Genomic DNA, 21301 nt, shown 5'->3' with positions numbered 1-21301 from the left:
GACTGGGGTTAATCCGATTGCCTGACACAATGGACACTCGGGACAGACAGATCACTGAGCAGCCAATGGGAAAAGGAACACACATAGACAGCTACACATCACGATTATAGAGAGGCAAATTGGTCACGGAAATGAAAAGCTATATCATTAACTGGTTTAAATGAGAGTCACACACACACACACACACACACACACACACACACACACACACACACACACACACACACACACACACACACACACACACACACACGCACACAAACTCCATGGAACTTTTAAACACAAACTCTTATGTAGAAGGACACACACACACACATCTTCACAGAGTCAAATCAATCCAATTTGATAAAGTTGCATTCAGGCTCAAACACACACGCTCCTGTAGACCAAACTCCAGTCACACAAACACACGTAGGCACCGATCTTGAGCATAAGGTCTGATATGAGAACCAGGAAGGTCAGAAGTTCATGAGTCATGAGAGAATCCCTGAGTCATCCAATTTAAAAGGATTACAATGAGACTACACTGATCCTTCCTTTCACACAAACTCGTGCCACAATGTCAATATTAGAATTTTAATATGAAACCACCTCCCACATTAAGGATGATAAAGGAAATGATCGCAATGATACTGAATCTACTTATAGAGAATAATGTTTTCAGTGTGTTAGGTCAGAGGTCAACCTCAGCTATAGTCCAGCCAGCACCAGTCTACTGCCTGAGGAACATTCAGTAATACTGTGGAAGTTCTCCTAAATAACAACTAACAGTATTTAAAACACAGGTTTACAAAGAGATATACAAACTGAATGACTGGAGATCCGTCCAAAGAGCTTCACACACCCCTGGGACACACCACCATCATTAAGACCACATATTTACTCTTCTGTTTCATTCCTCCACTGAAGACATCTGGGTTTCTCCCCCACTTCATCCCACTCTTCTCTTCCTACAATCTCTGTATAATATCTGCTTTAACATAACACAGAGGTAGCATTAGTGTCAAACTACACACAACACCAGATCAGACCCTGAAGACAGAGTTGGAAGGTAGAAAGAGAGGAAATGATGGATGCAAAGAAATAAGAAATAGAGGTGATAAAATACAGTAAATAAAAAAGAAGAGAAAAAGCAGTATTGTGCGACAAACCAACAGTGAATCTTTGAAAGTGAATCTAGTATCAAAACCATTTGCGGAATCTGAATAATTTCAAGACTACTTAAGTTTAACTCTCAACCATTTAATTTATTGAGATCTCTTACCAGCTTTATTTGTTGGCTGAGTACATAGAAACACTAAAGTTTTAAGTCGCAGCCTAACAAACGATGTGTACAAGCTGCGGCTACACCCTGGAAATTATGTGTGTTGTGTTCAACAGTAATCAACAAAAGGAACTGGCCTGAACAAACACAGCCAGAAACGCAGGCAGGTGCTACCATCAGTCTCTTTTCCTCTTTCTCCACACACAACAAGCTTTGTAGTAGTCTCCAAAGGACAGGTCTCCTAAGGCCAGGGTCACCTCCCCATAGACCACCACAGCTCTGCTCTGGCTCCCAGATGTTCTGGCGCGCGCACACACACACACACACACACAGACCCATACAGACCTCCTGAACATGCTCTTGGAAGCTGAAAACAAACAAACCTAAATGGGCCGACACACAGGCGATAAGCAGTAACAGTGTGTGTATTTGTTTGTATGTGTACACAGATTACTTGACCTGTATACAGTAACTCCTGCATGTTTATTTGATTTGCTGTTTAATTGTTAGTCTTTATCTCTTTGCCTAATTGCCCTGTGCAGCTTGTAACATCTGTATGTATGTTGTTTTTGGCGCTTCATATAGGTATACTGGCAAGCTTTGACAACTGGAATCGTGTGTATGTGATTGTGATTCTGGTATGTGTATGTGTATATACAGGTGTGTGTATGTCTACCAGCACACATATGCGAGTCAGTGCCTGTGCACTTGTTGAATAAATGATCTATTCCTAGGTCTGTCAAGGAAATGGGGGGAGCTGAGGCGGGCCATTTGGATGCTGAGCAGTACAGACGTGTGTATGTGCGTGGTGGTTGCTGGTGGAGGGGAGCAGTGGAATCCACACCAGACCATCTATTATAATGACAGGAAGCAGGAAGTACAACCCCTTCGCAGTCACATGGCTGCCAGCTGTCTTGGCAACTCGAGGCAGGAAGATAGAGAAGATGATAGGGAGGGTGTGTGTGCATGTGTGAGCACATGTCTCAGTATGGACGGACAGTGTGTAGGTGGAGTAAACTTTGCATTCATACAATTGAATATGACATTTCAGAGTGGAATATCTGCACTTGCAGTAAGAGCAAAGTTAGTGAAACAATGTCAGCCTGTCATCCAACAATAACTCCACCACCATTCTCTTCAAATATAAATAACACTCAAATCGATTTGTGTTGAATCTGCTACCATCTTCGTTCTTCCAAATCCAGTGCAGCGCTAAACGTCAGTTTTGACCATATGGATGTGTTTAGTCTCCGCAGCTAAGCACACATGTGCACGCCCACTTGCACAGACACAAATATGCACATATATATTTTCACATGTATGCACACGTAACCTCAGATGCTTAAAAACACATGTGTAGCCACCCACACACATGCACTAACACACTTTTTTTTGTTTGGGCTTGTGTACCACTTCTTCCCAGAAGCAAAACATGAACGAATTAATGACAGCTTTTACTATTCAGGTATACTAAACTGTCAATAATAATTGTAACTAATAAATGCAATTTTAAGATTAAAACTGAAGAATATAATGAATATGTAAACATAGAAATGTTTTTGTCTGCATACAAGTCAAAGCAGTTCCAACATCCATCAGGAATCCTCTTGGGTGACTTTCATCTGTTAGCCTGTTTCCACTTATGACCAGGAGTCAAAAACATGATGTAGTATGATTGAAGACACAATAATTGACAGGCAGACATTTGTCAGCTTCTCTCTGCCCTGCTCTCTACCCGCTCTCTTTTTGTAAGATCTTTAAATCATTCCAGGTTTACAGGCTGTGAACTGGCTAACCGAAGGAGTATCAAATTCAACCACACAACGAGAACACTCATTGCTATGTGAAACGTTCTTTTGCCTTTTTTGATCTTTAGTATCCCATAGATCAAAAAAAATATCTCAATCTTAGAGAGATGATTATATGGTACGTCAAGACAATATGTTTTAAAGTTGCTTACGAACACAGACACACGAAAATATTTACCTTCAGATAGGTGGGCAGTCAGCGGCGTTTGTGTCTCCTTGCAGTAAGAGACCACCTCTTTGGGAAGGAAGTCCACCTGTGTGATCTTGGAGGCCCCCAGCCTCTGCATCCTCCGCCTGGGTTACAGAGAAAAGATATTGTCATGAGTAGAGTTATCTGTGCCTGAATGCAAACATCCTGCATCCAGGATTGCCATTTATTCCACAGACCAAAGTTTAAAATAATGATTAACATGTACAGTTTATAACCTGTAGCAATAAATAATTTAATATTCAGAAGTTTGCAGCTTTACAGTGGTTAGAGAAGCTATGCATTAATCCTTTAAATTCACTATGTAATTAAATTAAAAATCTTTAGGATGTGCCATGCAATGCCAAATTAGGTGTTTTCCAGTGTCATTTCATTGCAGTGAGTGACCAACTAAGAGGAGGTGGAGAAGAGGAAGATGTACCCGAGCTCAGAATCGGCCTGCAGCTGCAGCACAGAGGGGTCTGTGTCCCACTGCAGAGTCCTGATGTCACCAACAGGGGGAGCAAGAGAGGACATGCATGTTTACAAACTGAAACAATAACATAAGCACACAAACACACACTTACATATATATATATATATATATATATATATATAATATATCACCACGTGTACAGTATGGGCACACACATTCACACACAGACCACTTATCTAGAGAACAGCTTAACAAGGGAATTCCCATCGAATTTTCATGCAGTTAATGGAAAAGAATGCTTCGATAAGTGGATATAGTGTAGGAGGGCTATACATTAGGGAGGCATTACATTTCATTATAGTTCAATGTGCTACTTATTTAAAGATCTGCTCATCACTTGTAATAGATTTTTTTGGTTTGCTGCCAGGAATCTACAACAAGAAAACTCTGATATGTTTGTGGAGTAAAAATGTTTGTGGTTTGATTGTTTTCAGTGGGAAAATTATTTGACCTGATGACTTTTAAATGCAGGAAAACTCCGCAGAAATGTTTATTTAACGATTTTTAGCATTTCACAGCACAGCAAGAAAGAAGTTCATTTGATTTCTTTCTGACATATTTTGTACTCATACAGCCTGGATTATATTTGTGTGACGACACAGAAATTCACTGTCTTTTGATGTTTGATGTGCAAATGGGTACCAAATAATGCATGTAAAAAATGTGTTACATCTCATAGCCATAGCACAACATTCATCATGTATGTACATATTTACATGAGCACATTCAGCATATGAAAATCAAATTAAAACCTGTGTATTAAGATTAAGCTTGCTTGACATGCATGACAAGGTACTTGCCATGCATGATAAGCGAGTTTGACAAACCATGAGGGAATTCATTCAGTGCATTTTCAGGGCACTTCAGCAGTTATCGCTTGTTTTATATTGGGTAGGTAAGACTCACTTATTTACAGGAAAATCCAAAACCAACTGAAACCTGTACAGTTATATGGCATGCTGGTGGTGAAAAATCTAACATCTGTGAGAGGATAACATTTCCAACCCCACTACACTTTTTGATGATACCTTTTAGGGCCACTGAACACGCCTATTAGACCTTCAGTTTGTGCCACAGAGCACCAGGTGAGAGTGGCAAGACATTTCTTTATCCTGACAGACTGGCTGTTCTACAGTAACAGCGATGACACTTTAAGCAGCAGATTGTCAACTCTGTGAAGGCTGAAATGACTTCTGTGGCTCAACTCATGCGAACGGATATCTTTCGAGCTGGTATTACGGGAGACAGCAGGGCTTCAAACAGGAAGTCGCCATGGGAGAGCGGAGGAATGAAGGAAGAAGGGGCTCTGCGCTGTTTTGATCTTATAAATCATGATGGGAACACATCAGTGCCTCTCTGTGTTCATATGAGGGTAGACTCAGCTAAAGAAAGGTGGGAGGTAGGGGGGGTGGGAGGGGTGGGTTCCTAGGTTTGACGTGAAAATGCTTACCTTGAGCTTTGTGCTTGTGACTTGTTTTTAGAGAAACCTGACCTAAGAAGGGACACACACATACACAGCCACAAATGGAGAAGCTCAAAATGGCATGCCATCATCCAGGGTGGATTTGGGGAGAAAATCTTTCATTCCAGGCATTAGACTAACTCACCAATTTGTAAAATCCAATTTGTAAAAGCTAAAAAAGAAATGAAAATTCCAAATCTTACATAAGAGAATCTGTTCACGCTCCAAACTTAGTTAATTTGCACATATTCTTCAGCCCCAATTCCACCCCTGGCCATACCAGAACAACACTATCACATCACTAATGACCCCTGAGGGCATCACTCACACATTGACCTCTACAGTCAGCTGCCATTGGATAGCAAATGGAAAGCGCTTGATGACCACTCTCTTCTCAACTGCAACTTTAATTCACCAGAGCAGCCATGTGCAGAACATAGATAGTTGTTGCACAGGCCTGCTGTGTTATGAATATGCCACAGAGAAATGCTGCGGTGGCAGGTGCATGTATGACACGTGAGCAAGTAAGCACTGTGCATGAAGCTGTAGCACCCCACAGATAGTGGCAAAAGAGGAAAAGCTTACATTTTGTCACACGTGCTCAAATCAGCTACTTTTGTTAACTATAAACATATGGGTCATGCTAACTGGTTCACCAAGGATGCCTTCTGAAAGTTTACCAATATGGTTCTTCTTGGAACTGATAATATCTAGACACTTCAATCTGAGACTTACCTTGAGCTCAAATGTGATTTCTCGGGGCTAGCTATCAGAAGCAACAAGCTGTACAGTGGTCATCAAAACACTGGATGCCATGACACATGACAGATACCACATTCAAAACCTAATAAGGCACCACAAATTCACCTAGTGACACTTATCCTTACCTAAACCTGTTTTGCCAATGACAAGAAAAGAGACAAGATATATGTCAAAAAAAAGAAAACGTGCCAAACAGCCCCAAACACCCTCTTATTATCATCATTGTGAAGCCACAGGATGCCTTCAAGTTAAAAGGTTCTGGTTCCATATATAGTTTATTAGTAACCTCCCAAAAGCAAGCCTGGTGTTATCTTCTGCTACACAATTTCCAGGTGTCTTGTTTTTTATGATAATTTATTTTTGGTTACATAAAAATGTGAGAAATTATTAAAGCATTTTCATGCATCTTTTGAACTTAAAACTGGTCTTGCTTTACTCAAAACATCAGAAATAACAGTAAAAAAAAAAAAGTGAACAAGACCCCTGGAGTTACAAAATTGACCCTACTTTAATATGCAGTCACGTGGCAGATGTTGGCCTACCTGCCTGCAGCTCCCCCATCAGCTGAATCCTGGCTCCCCGTCTCACTGGGCGTGCTCACTGATTTGGAGGGGGACACAGGGGTCGGGACTAAATAATGAAAATAACATGAGTCTACCATTAAATGCTGCAGAGGATGGACTACTCAAAGCAATTTGGATGAAAAGCAACAAAGTAAAACGAGTGATGAACAAATAAAATTGATGTTTAACAGGAAGGAAGGAAGGGGAGAGGAGTTCATCAAATGGGTTGTCGATTTTGTATTTATTCATTTTTTGCATTCAGCTGCATTTGAAGATGCATTAAAAAACAACGAAATAGCAATGACCCGATTCTGAGGTGTAAATGGTAAATGGTAAATGGCCTGTACTTATATAGCGCCTTTCTAGTCTTTTCGACCACTCAAAGCGAGGTGTTGAGGGTGTTGTTACAATTTCAGACCACTAGAGAACAGTACTTCCAAAAGCTTTCTGGAGGTGACAGACACCCTGTGGAGTCAACCTAATCTATAAGATTTGAGCACAAGTGAAAGAAGGATCTTTTGAGCAGATACATTTCTATTTCTGTATAATAATCAATCAATATACTTCAGGTTAGACATAATATTTATGTCCAAAAGGACTATTACAAGTATGATACACACAAAAGGTACACACACACACAACAGAACAAATTAAAAACAAATAAATAAAAGGGAGTTGACACAAAAATGACACAAATGTTCAGCACAGTCCAAAGACAGTGTGCATGACAAACCATGGAATTAACATAGGACAAAAAGACTGTAATGTCTGATGAAACCTTATTAAATAATATGTCTCACTGAAGTAATATATTTTTCAGAGACATGGCAACACAGATAGCATTGTACTCTAGTTCTGTGACCATTTACGAATCAATAAAAAAGGGTTGAACTCATAATTTTGAGCAAATAACAGTGGATTGCTGTGTGCATCCTACATCGGCTGTATATGTTAACTATATTCTAAAAAATGAAGAGTCCTCAGAGGATATTTGGATACAATTAGTGGAGGATTTCTGTTTAGAGTCATATATATAACGAAGTCTGTGCTAGATGCATTCTCCTGTGATTAGGACCAAAGATACTCTGAGCACCCTTTCTTTCATTGTTTAGAGTATAAGAGTTTTATATGTACCTAGTGGAGGCTCTGGTGAAATCCCAATACTCTGTAGCAAGGCCTCGGTCTCCCTGCGCTTCCGGTCTAAGTCTGAATCCTCTGGGGTCGCCTCAGTCTTCTGCTGGCTCTCTGCCTGCACAGAACACACAGAGCAATGTCAGCTTACCCCATCATGTGATAAAGTTAAAAAATGAACATTTTTATTAAAAAAATCTAACACCGACCTTCTGCACACACATTGATGTTTGTATGCACGCATGGACACACACAACCTCAGCCTTTTAAGTGTCACGGCCTAACAAAAAGCAATCGAACACACAAACAATACACACTAGTGTGTGATACAGTATGAGTGCCAGTTGTGTGAATTTACTCACTTTCTTTCTTACCTCTTTCTTCTTCCTCTCCTCCTCTTTTCTCTTTTTTTCCTCCCTGATCTGGGCGAGGCGCTGCTTCTTGCGCTCCAGCTCTGCTTTTAGGTCACTTTTGTCCGACATGGTCTTCTATAGGGCTTCAAGACAGAGGGTCGCCTGTTGGGTGTGGCTGTTATAATACATATACAGTGGATCCACAACCTTGCAGGTCAAGGAGCCAATAGTGATCAATAGGCCACATTCAGCCAAAAAGGGATTGTCATATTGGTGTGAAACTCATTCCACTTGATCTAGTCCATGTACACTGTGTTTCAGCTATTTCTTCCATTTAATGTCAGTCAAATTCAGTGTATAGTGTACATAATATATGCAGAATAGCTGCCATTACCTTGGTCTATTTAGATTACATTTTCATAAATTCAGCAGCTCACTTTTATTGCATTACACTGTTCAGAATTGGTGGTCATATAGAAAATACTTGCTAATTAAAAACAAAATTAAGACTAAGTGGTGGAAAAATAGACTAACTGAAGCATTATAGTTAGGATCTTGAATCAGGCTAACTAACTACAGGAAGGTGGGCTACCTATTTATAGCAGTCCGCAGACTAACCAGTGATTTGTTGGCTATTAGGACGGTGTCACATCCTTCAGATACTGGAAATGAACAGAGAGCACTTGACCCTGATATGCAGGTTTAAAAACGTCTGCTAAAGCTAATTGGAACCAAATTTTGGAAGAAAAAAAAACAAAAAACTAAAGAGATGCAGCCCTTTGTGTCTCCTCGTATAAAGTGAAGGATAATCACAACAGACAACACAATTAAGCCATATAACACCAGCTAAACATACATATAGGAAGAAAAAGTACATCATTTATCCTGAGTTTGATTAAATAGCAACGCTAGGTCATAAAGGCATTCGCAGCTAGCTCATAACAAATCTTACATTTCATACATAGATAACGTCATTATGTTTGAGGCCTTGTCATAATTACAATAATAGATTTCGCGGCGATTAGCTTCCATAAAAAGGAAATAATGTGCTGTTAACATTTGCCTCGTACCTTGTCCACTCGCACTGATAATGATGTGTCACCGGCAAAGATGCTGTCTCACTGCTGCACCCCGACCAGAGGACTCAACACATCCTCTGTCTAGCTAAATCACTCTTAATCGAGGCCTGTCTTCGAATAGGTCGTTTGAACCTCTCCGTGGGGTTACTGTTAGAGATACCGGTTAACACAGAGCATTTCAGCGGCCGATGACCCAAATAAAGCATGAAACAGGTGCACTGCACGCCGATGCATCCCTCTCAGGAGTAAAGATGATGTGCAGACGGAGGAGAGGAAATCCCACCTCCTTTGACAAGAACCAAACCATCATTTCATGGTTTAGCAACACCGCCATCTTCTGGGCATTTGGAGAAGTGAGTTGAATTTACCACAACTTCATAAAGGACTAATGTTGGATGTATGTTTGACAATAAGCCTTTTGTTAACTTTTTTTAAATAAGAAAAAAAGAGCCTAACGCTTGGATGAAACCTTAATGAATTTGAGATGGCGCATTGATTCTTTTACCCCCGGCGGCAGGTAATGCGGTCACTGGGTAACAGTCGTTAAAGTTAAGTAACAGCTCTATCAAAATTTCGTGTAGTTATCAAAATATGCGTTTGTTACCAATCTTAAGCGTTCACAAATGTATAATAAATAAGTGCTTTAAGTAGTTTGTCGGTAGGGGGTGCTATAATAAAGCATTCATTACAGTCGGCAGCGTTTTAATGGTCCAGGGGTCTAAATGGTAACCCTACAGCTGCAAAACTCACGCTAGATTTGTATGCATCGGTCCTTTATGGTGCTTGTTGTTCGTCATTGTACAAAAATAATTAAACACTGTGGTTAATATTTTGTTATGTTTAAGTACAAAAGACTTGGTTAGGGAAAGATCATGGTTTGTATTGAAATAATCTCTCGCGAGATCTGCCCCAAATGTAGGGTTACCATTTAGACCAACCACAATCAGGAACGCCCTCCAAAAAAAATCAGTAACATCTAGGCACTCATTGGTTGTCTTTGATGTCAATCTGTCTTTTTCTCCGCCCAACAACAACACAACGATCAGTGTTGGCAGCTGCACATTGAGGGGTTGTTTTTAACAACTTGCCCAAGATGCGAGGGAGCTGCTCGAGAAAAACTCATAATCATCATCGTGAAAGATGTTAATTTAACCAAGGGGGGGTTTAATGTGTGACGTCCATCTTTAAGCCAAGCGAAAAGTTGCCAAACTGGAGCGTGCTGAAGAGCGAAAGGACAGTTTGTCCCTGGTAACTTTACACTGACCGTCGTTCTGTGAAGGAGAGGAAAAATGAAGTTCGCTCAGTTTTTGCTGAAAAACAGCTCAGTAGCTGGGATCCCGAAACAAGTGGAGAGGTTTTCCAAGTTTTCCCCTTCTCCATTATCCATGAAGCAGTTCATTGACTTTGGTAAGTTTTTCCAGTAGTAGACTATTGATTTTACTGGTCAATGCATGTAACTTAATGTGTTTCCCCCCACACTCACACGGCAGTTGCACAACTCACGTTTATTCTCTTTGTTAGTATGATGACAGCTGACTTTGCAGTAATCAGGTCATCGACAGACAAATACAGCCAATACCAGTAAAATACACATGCATACAGATGTTCCTGTGCTGATGTTATGTCACTCAAGGAAATTAAGCATAATAATTAGTCAAATCAAAAATACTGATGATTTTATCGCAGTTTCTTTCTATATTTGTATAATTCATCATGATTCTTCTTTAGCATATATGGATCATATCTAGAAATGGCCCTTGACAGATTTCATTCATTAATGTTTAGGTTGCAGTGTTTTCTTTCCTTAGACAGAATGGGGTCAAAGTTGGATGCTTGCTCAGTGATTTTCTTTTTTCTTGACTCTGTCCCCTCATGTGACTGCAGGCTCGGCCAATGCATGTGAGAAGACCTCCTTTGTGTTCCTACGGCAGGAGCTTCCTGTCAGACTGGCCAACATCATGAAGGAAATTGATTTCCTCCCTGACAAGCTCCTCAGCACTCCTTCCTTAAAGCTCCTTACCAGCTGGTAGGATCTCCATGACTACATCTTTTTTTATGTTATATGTTGTAACTAAACTGTTGTTACCAAACTCCTCCCCACAGATCTCTGCAACAACGTTGAAGCAAGTGGATGTCTTGTTTATTTTCAGGGGTCCCAGACTATTGGTATTCAGCGAAGGTCATTGGTACTCTCTCTTAAAGTACACTGTGCCTTGCAGTATAGACACTCAACGGTCCAGCATGGGACCTTACCATCTCAAAGCAGCATACCCCCCTCATGTTTCAGTGATCAGATATTTAGCTTCAAATATAAAACAGATTCTTTCTGTATGCAGTTTGCCTCACTTTGGTGAACTTATCTAATCACAGGCCTTTATAATCTCATTGAATTATTAGCCTACTGTTAATGTTGTCTGAGGTTGTGTGTCCCCGGTGAACTCACTGGCTAGATCTGGGAATATACCTGATGACCTATGTTTGAATAAGATAAGGCTGACCACTACGTGCTGTATAACCGCTATGTCTCCCTTCCATGTTGATATGCTATTCTTATGTAAAGGGCCTTTTCAACTCAGTGGATCAGTGTTGTGCCATAAACATGCAGCACAGATTTTGAATCTTGAAGCATGTATGCCACTTGGTGCATACCAGCATTACAACCAGCCAGCACTTGTGTTGATAGTAGTGACCCACAGACAGGTATGGTGTTATCAACATGTTTGAATCTGTGTGTACACAGTACACACTCATATCTAGGCACACAATATTCATGGTGTAAAGAGTGGAAAGCTATTTGAGGGTGAACTCAAACATGGTATGTAGGTGAAATGACAGTTACGTTAGTTTGATATATTCACTTGTCAGCAGAATAGCTGTAATCATTGTCACTTGTACTGATGACGTGTTATAAAATACTCTCCAAATGCATTTGACAGGGTTCACACTAGTGAATATAGGATGTTGGATTTATGCCCTGTCTTTTACTTCCTGTTTGTAGCTAAGCTAGCAGCAAGGCTCTAGGGACAGCCCAACCTTTAGTCCAGACTGAAATATCTACCAGAGGGTGTATCCTGCTGACTTTTATGAATTCCTGGCTTTTCCTTTAGTGCCACCATGAGGTTGACATTTGTTGTTCAGAGCGAAATATCTTCATAACTAACGGATAAATTTATAACAGGTATTCAGTGTCCCAAGGGGGTACTTTCTAATGACTTTGGTTAACCTTTAACCCCTAGATCTACTGTAAGACTGACCTGTTTGTTCAGTGTTGAAATATCTTAACAACTATTGGATGGGTTGCTGTAAAATTTGGTGCTCACATGTATGGTCCCCAGAGGATGAATCGTAATAACTTCGATCTCTGGCGTTTTATCTGGCGCCATCATCTGGTCAAAGTTTCCTTTTTTTGTCCAAACTTTTGTTTATAACCACACACCTGCAGAACTCATGACATTTCTGTCAGCCTCGGTTGTACTTTGTGTATGGTGGTATTTAGCAAATGTTTACATGTTAACACACTAAACCCAAACACAGTGAATATGGTAATCATTACATTGCAAGTCACATGCATATATAGTAACAACAAAGGTCATTACTCCTACTCTTTACATTAGTGTCTAACTTCTATATTTAACCGTGTACCTCCTGTACTATGACGCTTCTGTAGAGCTCTACAGCACACAAGTTCATCTATTACTTGTCAATGCAAGCTTGTGAAAATACAACTTGCGCAATAGTCTATTTCAAGATGTACATCTGTTTGCATGAAGGGACGTTAGCCAAAATAGAGAACTGAAGGTCAGCTGAGGGACAAATGCAGCACGTTGAAATCATGGCCACACTTCATTTCACCTTTCACCTACTTTTTCTATTGCAAGAGAGTGCGACAGTATGTGACTAAGTGAGCTAAGCACTCGAGTTTTCATTCAGCGACCCACATAAAAAGACTGTGTAGCAATGATAAGATAAACAACTGTTATCTAAAAATGGGGTACTGTTATGGATCCTGCCTTGTTACACTGTTATTTAATAAACTAGAATTGCTGGTGTTTCTGTATTCTGTTTTTAAATGTTTCTTTTTTGTGTGTCCATCAGGTATTCACAGAGTTTGTTGGAGCTTATAGAATTTTTAGAGAGAGATCCAGATGATAAGGATGTCCTGACAAGGTAAGTTATTTATAGAAACACACAATCCAGGTTGTTGATTTATGAGTAACTATCAATTCTAATCCAATGATGCTGTGGTTATCCGTTAGCTGCCTATTTTCAGTTTCACACCGCAAACTTCAAACCGCTCCAATGTGCGATCAAATTATACAGATGGCTGAAAAACAAATAAAAAACACTGTTGTGGGCGCATATTTCATGCTCATATACCTTGTTGTAAAGATGCTAAAGACCATTGTCACAGTCAAAAATTTAGATGATGAATTACAGTGTTGCTCCAAAGGCCTTTTAATGCTCTGCTGCTTCAGCAAAATCCAACATGCTCCACTCTTCATACATTTCAATAACATTAACATTACACAATAGGATCATTTTGTATTTACCCTATTTGTTCAGAACATCACAGTGTTAACTACTTGAGTGTAGACTTCTTATCAGTTTATTAGAACTTGTTTTACTGCTTTCAAAATGTCCTTAAATGGGCAGTAGTTTAGTACTTTTATACTTGCTGCCCTGCTGCAGTCACTATTAGATATTATAGCATTATAAAGTGTTCGACTAGTGGCAACCTCCAGTTTGAAGAAGTCTCCAGGCTAGAATAAGTGTATAGTGTTACATCTCTAGTAGGCTTATGTGAGTGTTTACATGTATGCACGTGTGTTTGCATGCTTGCTATCTTTAATGTGTATTTATATTGTGCAAGATAATGATTGTTTTTTGGGGAAGGGGTTTTGTCCATTGTAATCTTTAAATTTTGTTAGTTTTATTTTAATACCATGAATTGTGAAGACAATCAGAGGTATGATAGACTCAACCAGACAACTTAAAACCTTGATATTTAAATTAAAAAATAGGCTGTGTGTACATATCCTAACAAACATGGTGTATCACCTACTATCATGTGCTCATACATCCATCTTGTCTTTTCCCACAGCTTTACAAACACTCTGGTTAATGTCCGTAATCGGCACAACAACGTAGTGCCCACCATGGCTCAGGGTGTGGTGGAGTACAAGGAGGCCTTTGGTGTGGACCCCGTCACCAACCAGAACGTCCAGTACTTCCTGGACCGCTTCTACATGAGCCGCATCTCCACACGCATGCTCATGAACCAGCACAGTCAGTATAGCACTCTGTGATTATCTGTGAGTTACAACACAGTTCCTCACACCCGAAAGCTCATGTCATTCAATTAAAGTCGGAGTGCTGATAACGCTTGAAACCTGGCATTTGATCTCAGATGTGTAAGGTTTAAATGCTGTTAGAGAGTGTCTCATAGTCCACATCCAGCTTAATGGTTTTACAGCAGTATAGCACTTCTTTTGCACTAAAAGATGAATGCAAGACAGCAGCAAGTGTTAAGCTGTTGTTTACATTCCCTACTGCAAAGAACTTCCTATACAATACATTCACATACATGCACCATTTATGGACGGTGGATTATGTCTCTACATTTATATTTTTCTGAGTCACCGACACTGTTGTTTTGCACTCTGCCCTTCAGCATTAATCTTCGACGGCAGTGCGAACCCAGCCCATCCCAAACATATTGGAGGCATTGATCCCAGCTGTGACGTCGTGGAGGTAGTAAAAGGTAATGAATGATCTGTCTCAGCTCCAATACTTCTGTCTATATACACACACACACAAACACTAGGTGTGTTATCTGTTTTCCAATGCTCAATGTTTGTACAGGTTCATGACTGTTTAATTATCTGGGGCTGTATTCATAAAGAATCATGAAGTTTTCCCCTCACATTTAAGACTATATCCTGGTAAAGATATAAAGTTATTCTCAAAGCATTGTAACCCTTAAGCCAAGAAACTATTAATAGTCAGGCTTTTAAGAGGCTTAAGAGATGGCGGAAAAACAAAGAGGTAGGAGAAATATTCCCCAACTGCAGTGAACGATAATGAAAGGCTACAGATTAGATCGAGCAGGGATAATGTTTGTGTTCGATCTCATTAGAGGTACGCTCACATCTCCCACCTAACACAATAACCCTATTAACACTATAACACCAGAAATGAAAGTGATCACAACAATAAAATATTAGGCAGCTGGAAAAATAGGGAATTTGCTGTCAGCTGGGGAAAAAAAGATTTTCATGCCAACCAACACTGCTACTTCTATAGACTGATCAGCAATCACAGAAACTGATGAAAGCTGTGATATTTTCCCCCTGTTAATATCAAATAGATGACTGTGCTAAAATACCATGCTGGTAATTTTAGCACACTCATCTATTTGATATTAACTAAGGTAAACTTTTCTCTCCCTTCCTTGTTTAAAGTTTCTCTGAGAATTTTCCTAAATCACTCATAATCTACGACTCTTTGCTATGCTTTTTAGACAAAGTTGGGAGCTCTCTGATTCTCAGGCCTCCAATCTTTTTAAAGTCAACGTACTGAGTTGCAAGTGAAAAAGTGTTATTATGAGGTGTATGGCAAAAAAACTGAATGTTCAAGAGAAAGAAAATATGTCTGCTAGTGTTGTTCTCCAATCAGCATTGTAATCTTACATCATCAGAATTTTCTTGAGCCAAAAGTAACCAATTTTTTGTTTTGTTTTGTTTGTTTGTTTCACTTTGTAGATGCATATGAGACTTCAAAGATGCTGTGTGAGCAGTATTACCTGGCCTCTCCTCACATGGAGATCATAGAAGTAAATTGTAAGTCTAAAAAAAACAAAAAACAATGTCCCTATTTGCATACTAGCTTTCTTCCTTTTTAACGGGTCATTTTATATGTATCCTCTTTATTTTACTGGAATATTTTCTGCTGTGTGAGAGAATAGTTTCACTGGTGTTCCCCATAATCTTTGTTGGTTTGACTGAGGCCTTCTGTTTCTTGTTAGCTGAATCTGCCAAGAAACAATGTCAGCATTGGACATTACTTAATTTGAACCATATACTAAAGGTTATACCAACACTGCATAGTATGATTACACAGTTTCAAAAACTAATACATTATAAAATGCATATGTCATTAAGTAGAAAAATGTTTTTAGATGTGGAAACTATTGTTACAATATGCTCTTAAATAGATCCATCTTCCTGATTCTTGTTGTAGTATATCCATCAGAACATCTTCTAGTGCTTTAAATACAAACTGCAAATATTTGGCCATCATGTTCTTGGCAGATAAGCTCTAGAGAAAATAAATCGACATGACAAATGAAGTTGTTATCTGGCTTGACTTGGCATGAGTGGCTCTAATTATTATTTTTAAGTTATTTAAAGTTCAGTAAAACACCAAGTTTTCCAAGATGCCTTTATTCATTAATCCTCTTTTCAGCCAGGGTGTCATATTTACATGTTTAGTATTTTTTTCTTTTTCACAGCCAAAAACCCTGGCCAGCCCCTCCACATTGTCTATGTTCCATCCCACCTCTACCATATGCTGTTTGAGCTATTCAAGGTACAGTAACCAACAAACCTGACAACCAAACGTTTATTAATCCTCACCATGTCTGCTTATTCTCTGTGTAATGCACTGTTGCCTGTACTTTGTCAGAACGCCATGAGAGCAACAGTAGAGACACATGAGACGAGCCCGGAATTGCCCCCGATCAAAGTACGAGTTTCACTGGGCACCGAAGACCTCACTATCAAGGTAGATGAGGACACAGAGAGTTAATACATCACGACAGAAACAAGTGTTCTAAGTCTGCACTAACAGAGACAGTCTGTGCAGTGCATCATTCATTACAGATACTGTATGTGGCTCCATGTGGAAATGGTTTACTGGATCAGACCTTAAAAAACTAAACCCGATGACTTGATATGCAAAGCGTGACATTGTATAGATTCTGTTCAAATGGCAAATGATGAGTCCGAGAGACGTGAGCCTGCTGGCAGAACAAAGAGGACCCTTAACATGCCTCTCCTTTATTTTTAGATGTCTGACAGAGGAGGTGGAGTCCCTCTGAGGAAGATCGAGCGCCTATTCAGCTACATGTACTCCACAGCTCCCAGTCCTGTCCATTCAGACAACTCTCGTAACGCGCCTCTGGTGAGATGAATCCGTTGCACTACAAGCTTATTACACTTGCATGTTTTTATTCATAAGTCATGTCTTGTCTTAGTCAGAACACAATATGCTACAAGGCCTCAAGCTTGCTTTTGCATTTTAAACATGAGCCACACACGTGAGCAAAATCTCACTGTGTCGTTTTTAAAAATTAAACTAAAATGTTATGCTCAATGTTTTAGACAAGGCTCACATGGTTGAGCTTGGTTGTAGATTAGTTTATTACGAAGGGGAAAGCAGTCAGCAGCACATCATTGGATTAAACTGAACCCACGTGACAAACTGAACACCTGTTTCCAAAGCAACCCCTCTGCAGTACAAGGTTTATATTTCATGTGATAATATTTTAGAAGCTGGCACAGATACTCTAATCTGTAAAGATACTGTAACTGTTATTTTCCCATCCCTCCTTCCTTCCTTCAGGCTGGTTTTGGCTACGGCCTGCCCATCTCCCGTTTGTATGCCAAGTATTTCCAGGGAGACTTGCAGCTCTACTCTATGGAGGGATATGGCACCTCAGCTGTCATATACTTGAAGGTGAGAACAACACAACCATATCGAATAGGTCAGAAATAACCGTGAAGGCGAAGTCGGTATAGATTTCGCATTTCGTCAAGCACAGATGAAACACTTTATGAAAGAACCTGCATGTGACTGTCAGTTCACGTTTATATGTTGCAATAAGGATCCAGACTGATTCATTCCCATGTGTAATGTTTCACAGGCGCTGTCCTCAGAATCAGTGGAGAGACTTCCTGTTTTCAACAAGTCGGCCTTACGGCATTACCAGACCAGCACAGAGGCTGATGACTGGTGCATGCCCAGTAAGGATCCAAAGAAACTGGGCAAGTATGAGAGGATTCCCTGAAGTTGGACCGAAGCAGAGGAGACTCTTAAATAATAGAAATAAAAAAAGAAATCATAGAATTAAGAGGGTCCATGTGGGGAGAAATGGATGAACTTGTACTGTAAGTGGGAGCAGACCTGTTGCTGGACCTTGACTTGGGCAATGTGGAATCTGGATTCCTTTTTTCTCCCAAGAAAGGAGTGTGAGAAGAGAAAATCACTTATCATATGGTGTCAAGATTCAGATATATGAAATATTACTGAGCTATTACTGCCTGAGCGTGATTTCAAACCATCCAACGGGCAATAAAACCACATTTCATTTCATTATATGACGATTACAGGCTGCTAATAGTAATGGAACAAGTTAAGTTGTAATAACATGGTTGCACTGTGAAACAAGCCCGCAAGCTGTGATTTTGCATTATATTGTAAAACTTAAAGCCCTGTCAAGGCTAGGCATAGTGGGGTCACTCAAACTAAACATGTTTGGTCCCATCATAAGAACAAAGGGAGGAAAGTTTGTTCCCCCTCTTTTGTTCATGTAGGTATTTACTTTATTTCATACACACAACTTAATGCATTTCATCGTCAGTTTTCACACTACTGGAGCATTTCAGACACTAAAACAAGTCAATCAATGTTGTGCCATTTTTTTGTGTTTTCGCTTCTTCAATGAAATGTAAATACAATGTGATCCTGATAAAAGAGGATTGTGAATTTCAGTAAACTACCTACCTGGAGCCCTGGTGTTGAACCCAAGCAAGCTTGAGATAATTTTTTGGCTGGACTGCAGGGACCAGCCCTATGAAAGCAAATGTCTGTCCTTCACTGACTGAGTGATGTAACTTCATCATTCGCCTCTGCTCCCCAATTAGAAGCCCTGTAGCGTTAAATCCACGGTCAGTTCATCTCAGTGCTTTTATCCCACAGAGGGAAATTTGGCTTGCAGCAGAGCACTGATAAAAAATGACAATACAATGTTTGGGATTGGATTAGATAAAGTGTAAAATGTGAGCAAAAAGTGCATAAATGCGAGGTAACAATTGCCTTTTGTGCAAGTTAAGCTTGCAATTTGTTATAGGGACGAAGGAAAATTGAAATCAATTGCACTTTGCCCTGGTAGCCCTGTACCTCTGACCTGAAGGAAGAAGATCAAATGCTTCAAACAGAGCATGGTCTGCCATATAGTAGACCATCCATATACTAGCTATATACTAGGTTTTGACCTAGTCTTGTTAAATTTGGACTGATGTGAATATCAGATGATGTATCGAGAAATGTAAGCATGAATATGCTTGCTGGATGTTTGTTTCCATAAGGAAAAATGAGATGTACTCTTCTGGAGAGGTGGGATTGTTTAAACCTAGTATTGCAATATATTTGAAGTTAATGTGTTTGTTTTTGTGTGTGGTTGAATTGTGAATAATTGATAATGAATTCTGGGGTTGTCCTTTAGGTGAAACAAATCCCAAGTCAACCGTGAACTCCACAATATTCTGTTGACATAAAGTCAACATGAATGTTTTTCAAGAACGTTTTCAGTGTTTTGTAAGAGTTAGTGTATAAATGCACAGTGGATGGTCGATGGTAATGGAATAATATCACCGAAGTGCTTTGTAATGACATATGCATTGTTTATATACTTACTCTGGAGGGTTTGAAGGCCTGTGTTAAACCCATATGTTGTACTGCAGGGAACTGTGCTTTAGTACTGTACTATATAACAAGGCATCATACTCTGACTTGTGTAGCATTTTATCTGTATCTGATTAAATGATACACAGTTTGAGTCCAGTCTAAAAGACACATGTGAACAATATGGAAAGATGCTCAGCGACTGTGAAGCAGTATGCCAGTTATTGCCATATGCAAGCTGAATTACAGATATTACTTTATCTGTTTCAAAAGCATCCTTCTCCTCATTATATACTTAACTACAATGTGCTTCTCAAGTCTGCCATTGCCTAGTTTTAAGCCATTAGTATTGCAGTGAGAACCAAATGTTAAAGTATTAATTTCACAAGTTTTAGGTTTTTATGATTGTCTAAATGTTTAGTAGTTGACATTTTATGCTGTATTAACATCACTCTCAAAGGCCAAGCGTTACTGTACTAAAGTTGTGGTTCACCACTGAAAGGACCAGTGAATGTAGAAAATAAAGCTCTCATGTCACTCCTCAATACGTCATTTCTTCTACCCTGTTCGCCTAGTATGTTGATGAACATGATGCATTTGTATTATTTGTATTGAGTTATTTACAGTCATCTAGCCAAACCCATAGAATAACATGAAAACGCATTAAGAAAAGAAATAATCTCAATAATACAGCAATTTACAAGCATATTGTGGAAATATTTTTAAATGATTTATTGCCTAAGTTGAGCCTGGTTAAGTACTGATGAAAGAACTGATAAAACACATCCTTGCATGTATTTTAAAATTTCTACAAGACATAATATTTAATTTTTAAGCTTCAGATATGGAATCTGTAAAGCTCAAGTAAGTTACCTATTTTTCTGTTCCTACATTGTTTGCACATATATTAGGCTGCGACGAAATGCAAGATATTGTTTTTGAAGTCAGCAACTTAATGTGTCGCTGTCCTCTATAACATCCCTGGAAGTTGTTTCTGCCCCCATTGTCCTACAGACTCCCTCCCCTCCCTCCACAGCTTGTTTTAGGAAACTTTGCTTTGTTTGTCTGTAACTGCAGCAGACACAGTCCAGTGGCTTTTTGTGGCCAGCTGCCAATGTGGGCAGAGAACTGGCTGTCCTGCTCTGTTTTTTCCCCTTCATTAGCATGCCCCCATGTCACAGCCTGTCCTGGTTTTGTTACTTTCCCCTCTCTACAGCGAAAGAAATACAGCATAATGCAAACTCATTTTCGAAGGTAACAGAATGAAAATTAAAAATAAGAACACATCAATATCAGAATCACTATAAATTATCTGTTTAACTTTCTTCCTTTGCCATCATTACAATGTCTGATTCAATAATGTAATCTCTCTCTGCCTGAGTGGTTTATTTTAAGAGTCCAGGCAGCACAGCCTGACCCTTCAGTCATTCAGTGCTCCCTTTCAATGAGATGTCTGGTACACATGCAGACATGAGGAGCTATAGCAGAGATTTCACTTTGATTTCTGAATTAC

The 21301-nt window shown here is 39.5% G+C and overlaps 2 protein-coding genes across 10 annotated transcripts in view; one reads left to right on the top strand and one right to left on the bottom strand.

Moving 5' to 3' along the window:
• Positions 1 to 8155, bottom strand: part of LOC133995838 (cytoplasmic dynein 1 intermediate chain 1) — a 51365-nt gene extending 43210 nt beyond the window's left edge. Inside the window, exons 1-5 of one of the 8 annotated variants that reach the window (XM_062435318.1) lie at positions 8048 to 8155; positions 7677 to 7791; positions 6522 to 6660; positions 3702 to 3761; positions 3251 to 3366 (exon numbers count right to left, since the gene is read on the bottom strand). In XM_062435318.1, the coding sequence (XP_062291302.1) occupies positions 3251 to 3366; positions 3702 to 3761; positions 6522 to 6660; positions 7677 to 7791; positions 8048 to 8155 (538 nt within the window). Of the gene's footprint in view, positions 1 to 3250; positions 3367 to 3701; positions 3762 to 6521; positions 6664 to 7676; positions 7792 to 8047 lie in introns of all 8 variants that reach the window. The other 7 variants (XM_062435320.1, XM_062435321.1, XM_062435323.1 and 4 more) reach the window with 7 other exon arrangements.
• A 2020-nt stretch (positions 8156 to 10175) lies between these two features.
• Positions 10176 to 20313, top strand: pdk4 (pyruvate dehydrogenase kinase, isozyme 4). Of its 2 annotated transcripts, XM_062435890.1 has the most exons (11): positions 10176 to 10512; positions 10990 to 11131; positions 13201 to 13272; positions 14207 to 14391; positions 14777 to 14866; positions 15867 to 15944; positions 16616 to 16692; positions 16789 to 16887; positions 17173 to 17286; positions 17728 to 17841; positions 18029 to 20313. In XM_062435890.1, exons 1-11 carry the CDS (start codon positions 10395 to 10397, stop codon positions 18170 to 18172), a joined length of 1233 nt encoding a protein of 410 aa, XP_062291874.1. In that variant the 5' UTR covers positions 10176 to 10394; the 3' UTR covers positions 18173 to 20313. The 2 variants fall into 2 exon arrangements, 1 of the variants encoding a protein (XP_062291874.1); XR_009927210.1 differs by lacking the exons at positions 16616 to 16692; positions 16789 to 16887; positions 17173 to 17286; positions 17728 to 17841; positions 18029 to 20313 and having other exon boundaries at positions 14207 to 14417; positions 15867 to 15902.
• The last annotated feature ends 988 nt before the right edge of the window (positions 20314 to 21301 follow it).

This window comes from Scomber scombrus, chromosome 16 (genome assembly GCF_963691925.1).
Source record: "Scomber scombrus chromosome 16, fScoSco1.1, whole genome shotgun sequence".
Classification (NCBI taxonomy): domain Eukaryota; kingdom Metazoa; phylum Chordata; class Actinopteri; order Scombriformes; family Scombridae; genus Scomber; species Scomber scombrus.
The sequence above is the reverse complement of the archived record's forward strand: the minus strand, read 5'-3'. Positions and strand labels throughout refer to the sequence as shown.

What these genes read in the sequence shown, in the direction of transcription:
- pdk4 (XM_062435890.1), top strand. Translation starts at nt 10,395, where the DNA reads ATGAAGTTCGCTCAGTTTTTGCTGAAAAACAGCTCAGTAGCTGGGATC. An exon ending in CATGCTCATGAACCAGCACA is followed by an intron (nt 14,392 to 14,776) that starts GTCAGTATAGCA and finishes TCTGCCCTTCAG; the next exon opens with CATTAATCTTCGACGGCAGT. An exon ending in GGAGATCATAGAAGTAAATT is followed by an intron (nt 15,945 to 16,615) that starts GTAAGTCTAAAA and finishes TCTTTTTCACAG; the next exon opens with CCAAAAACCCTGGCCAGCCC.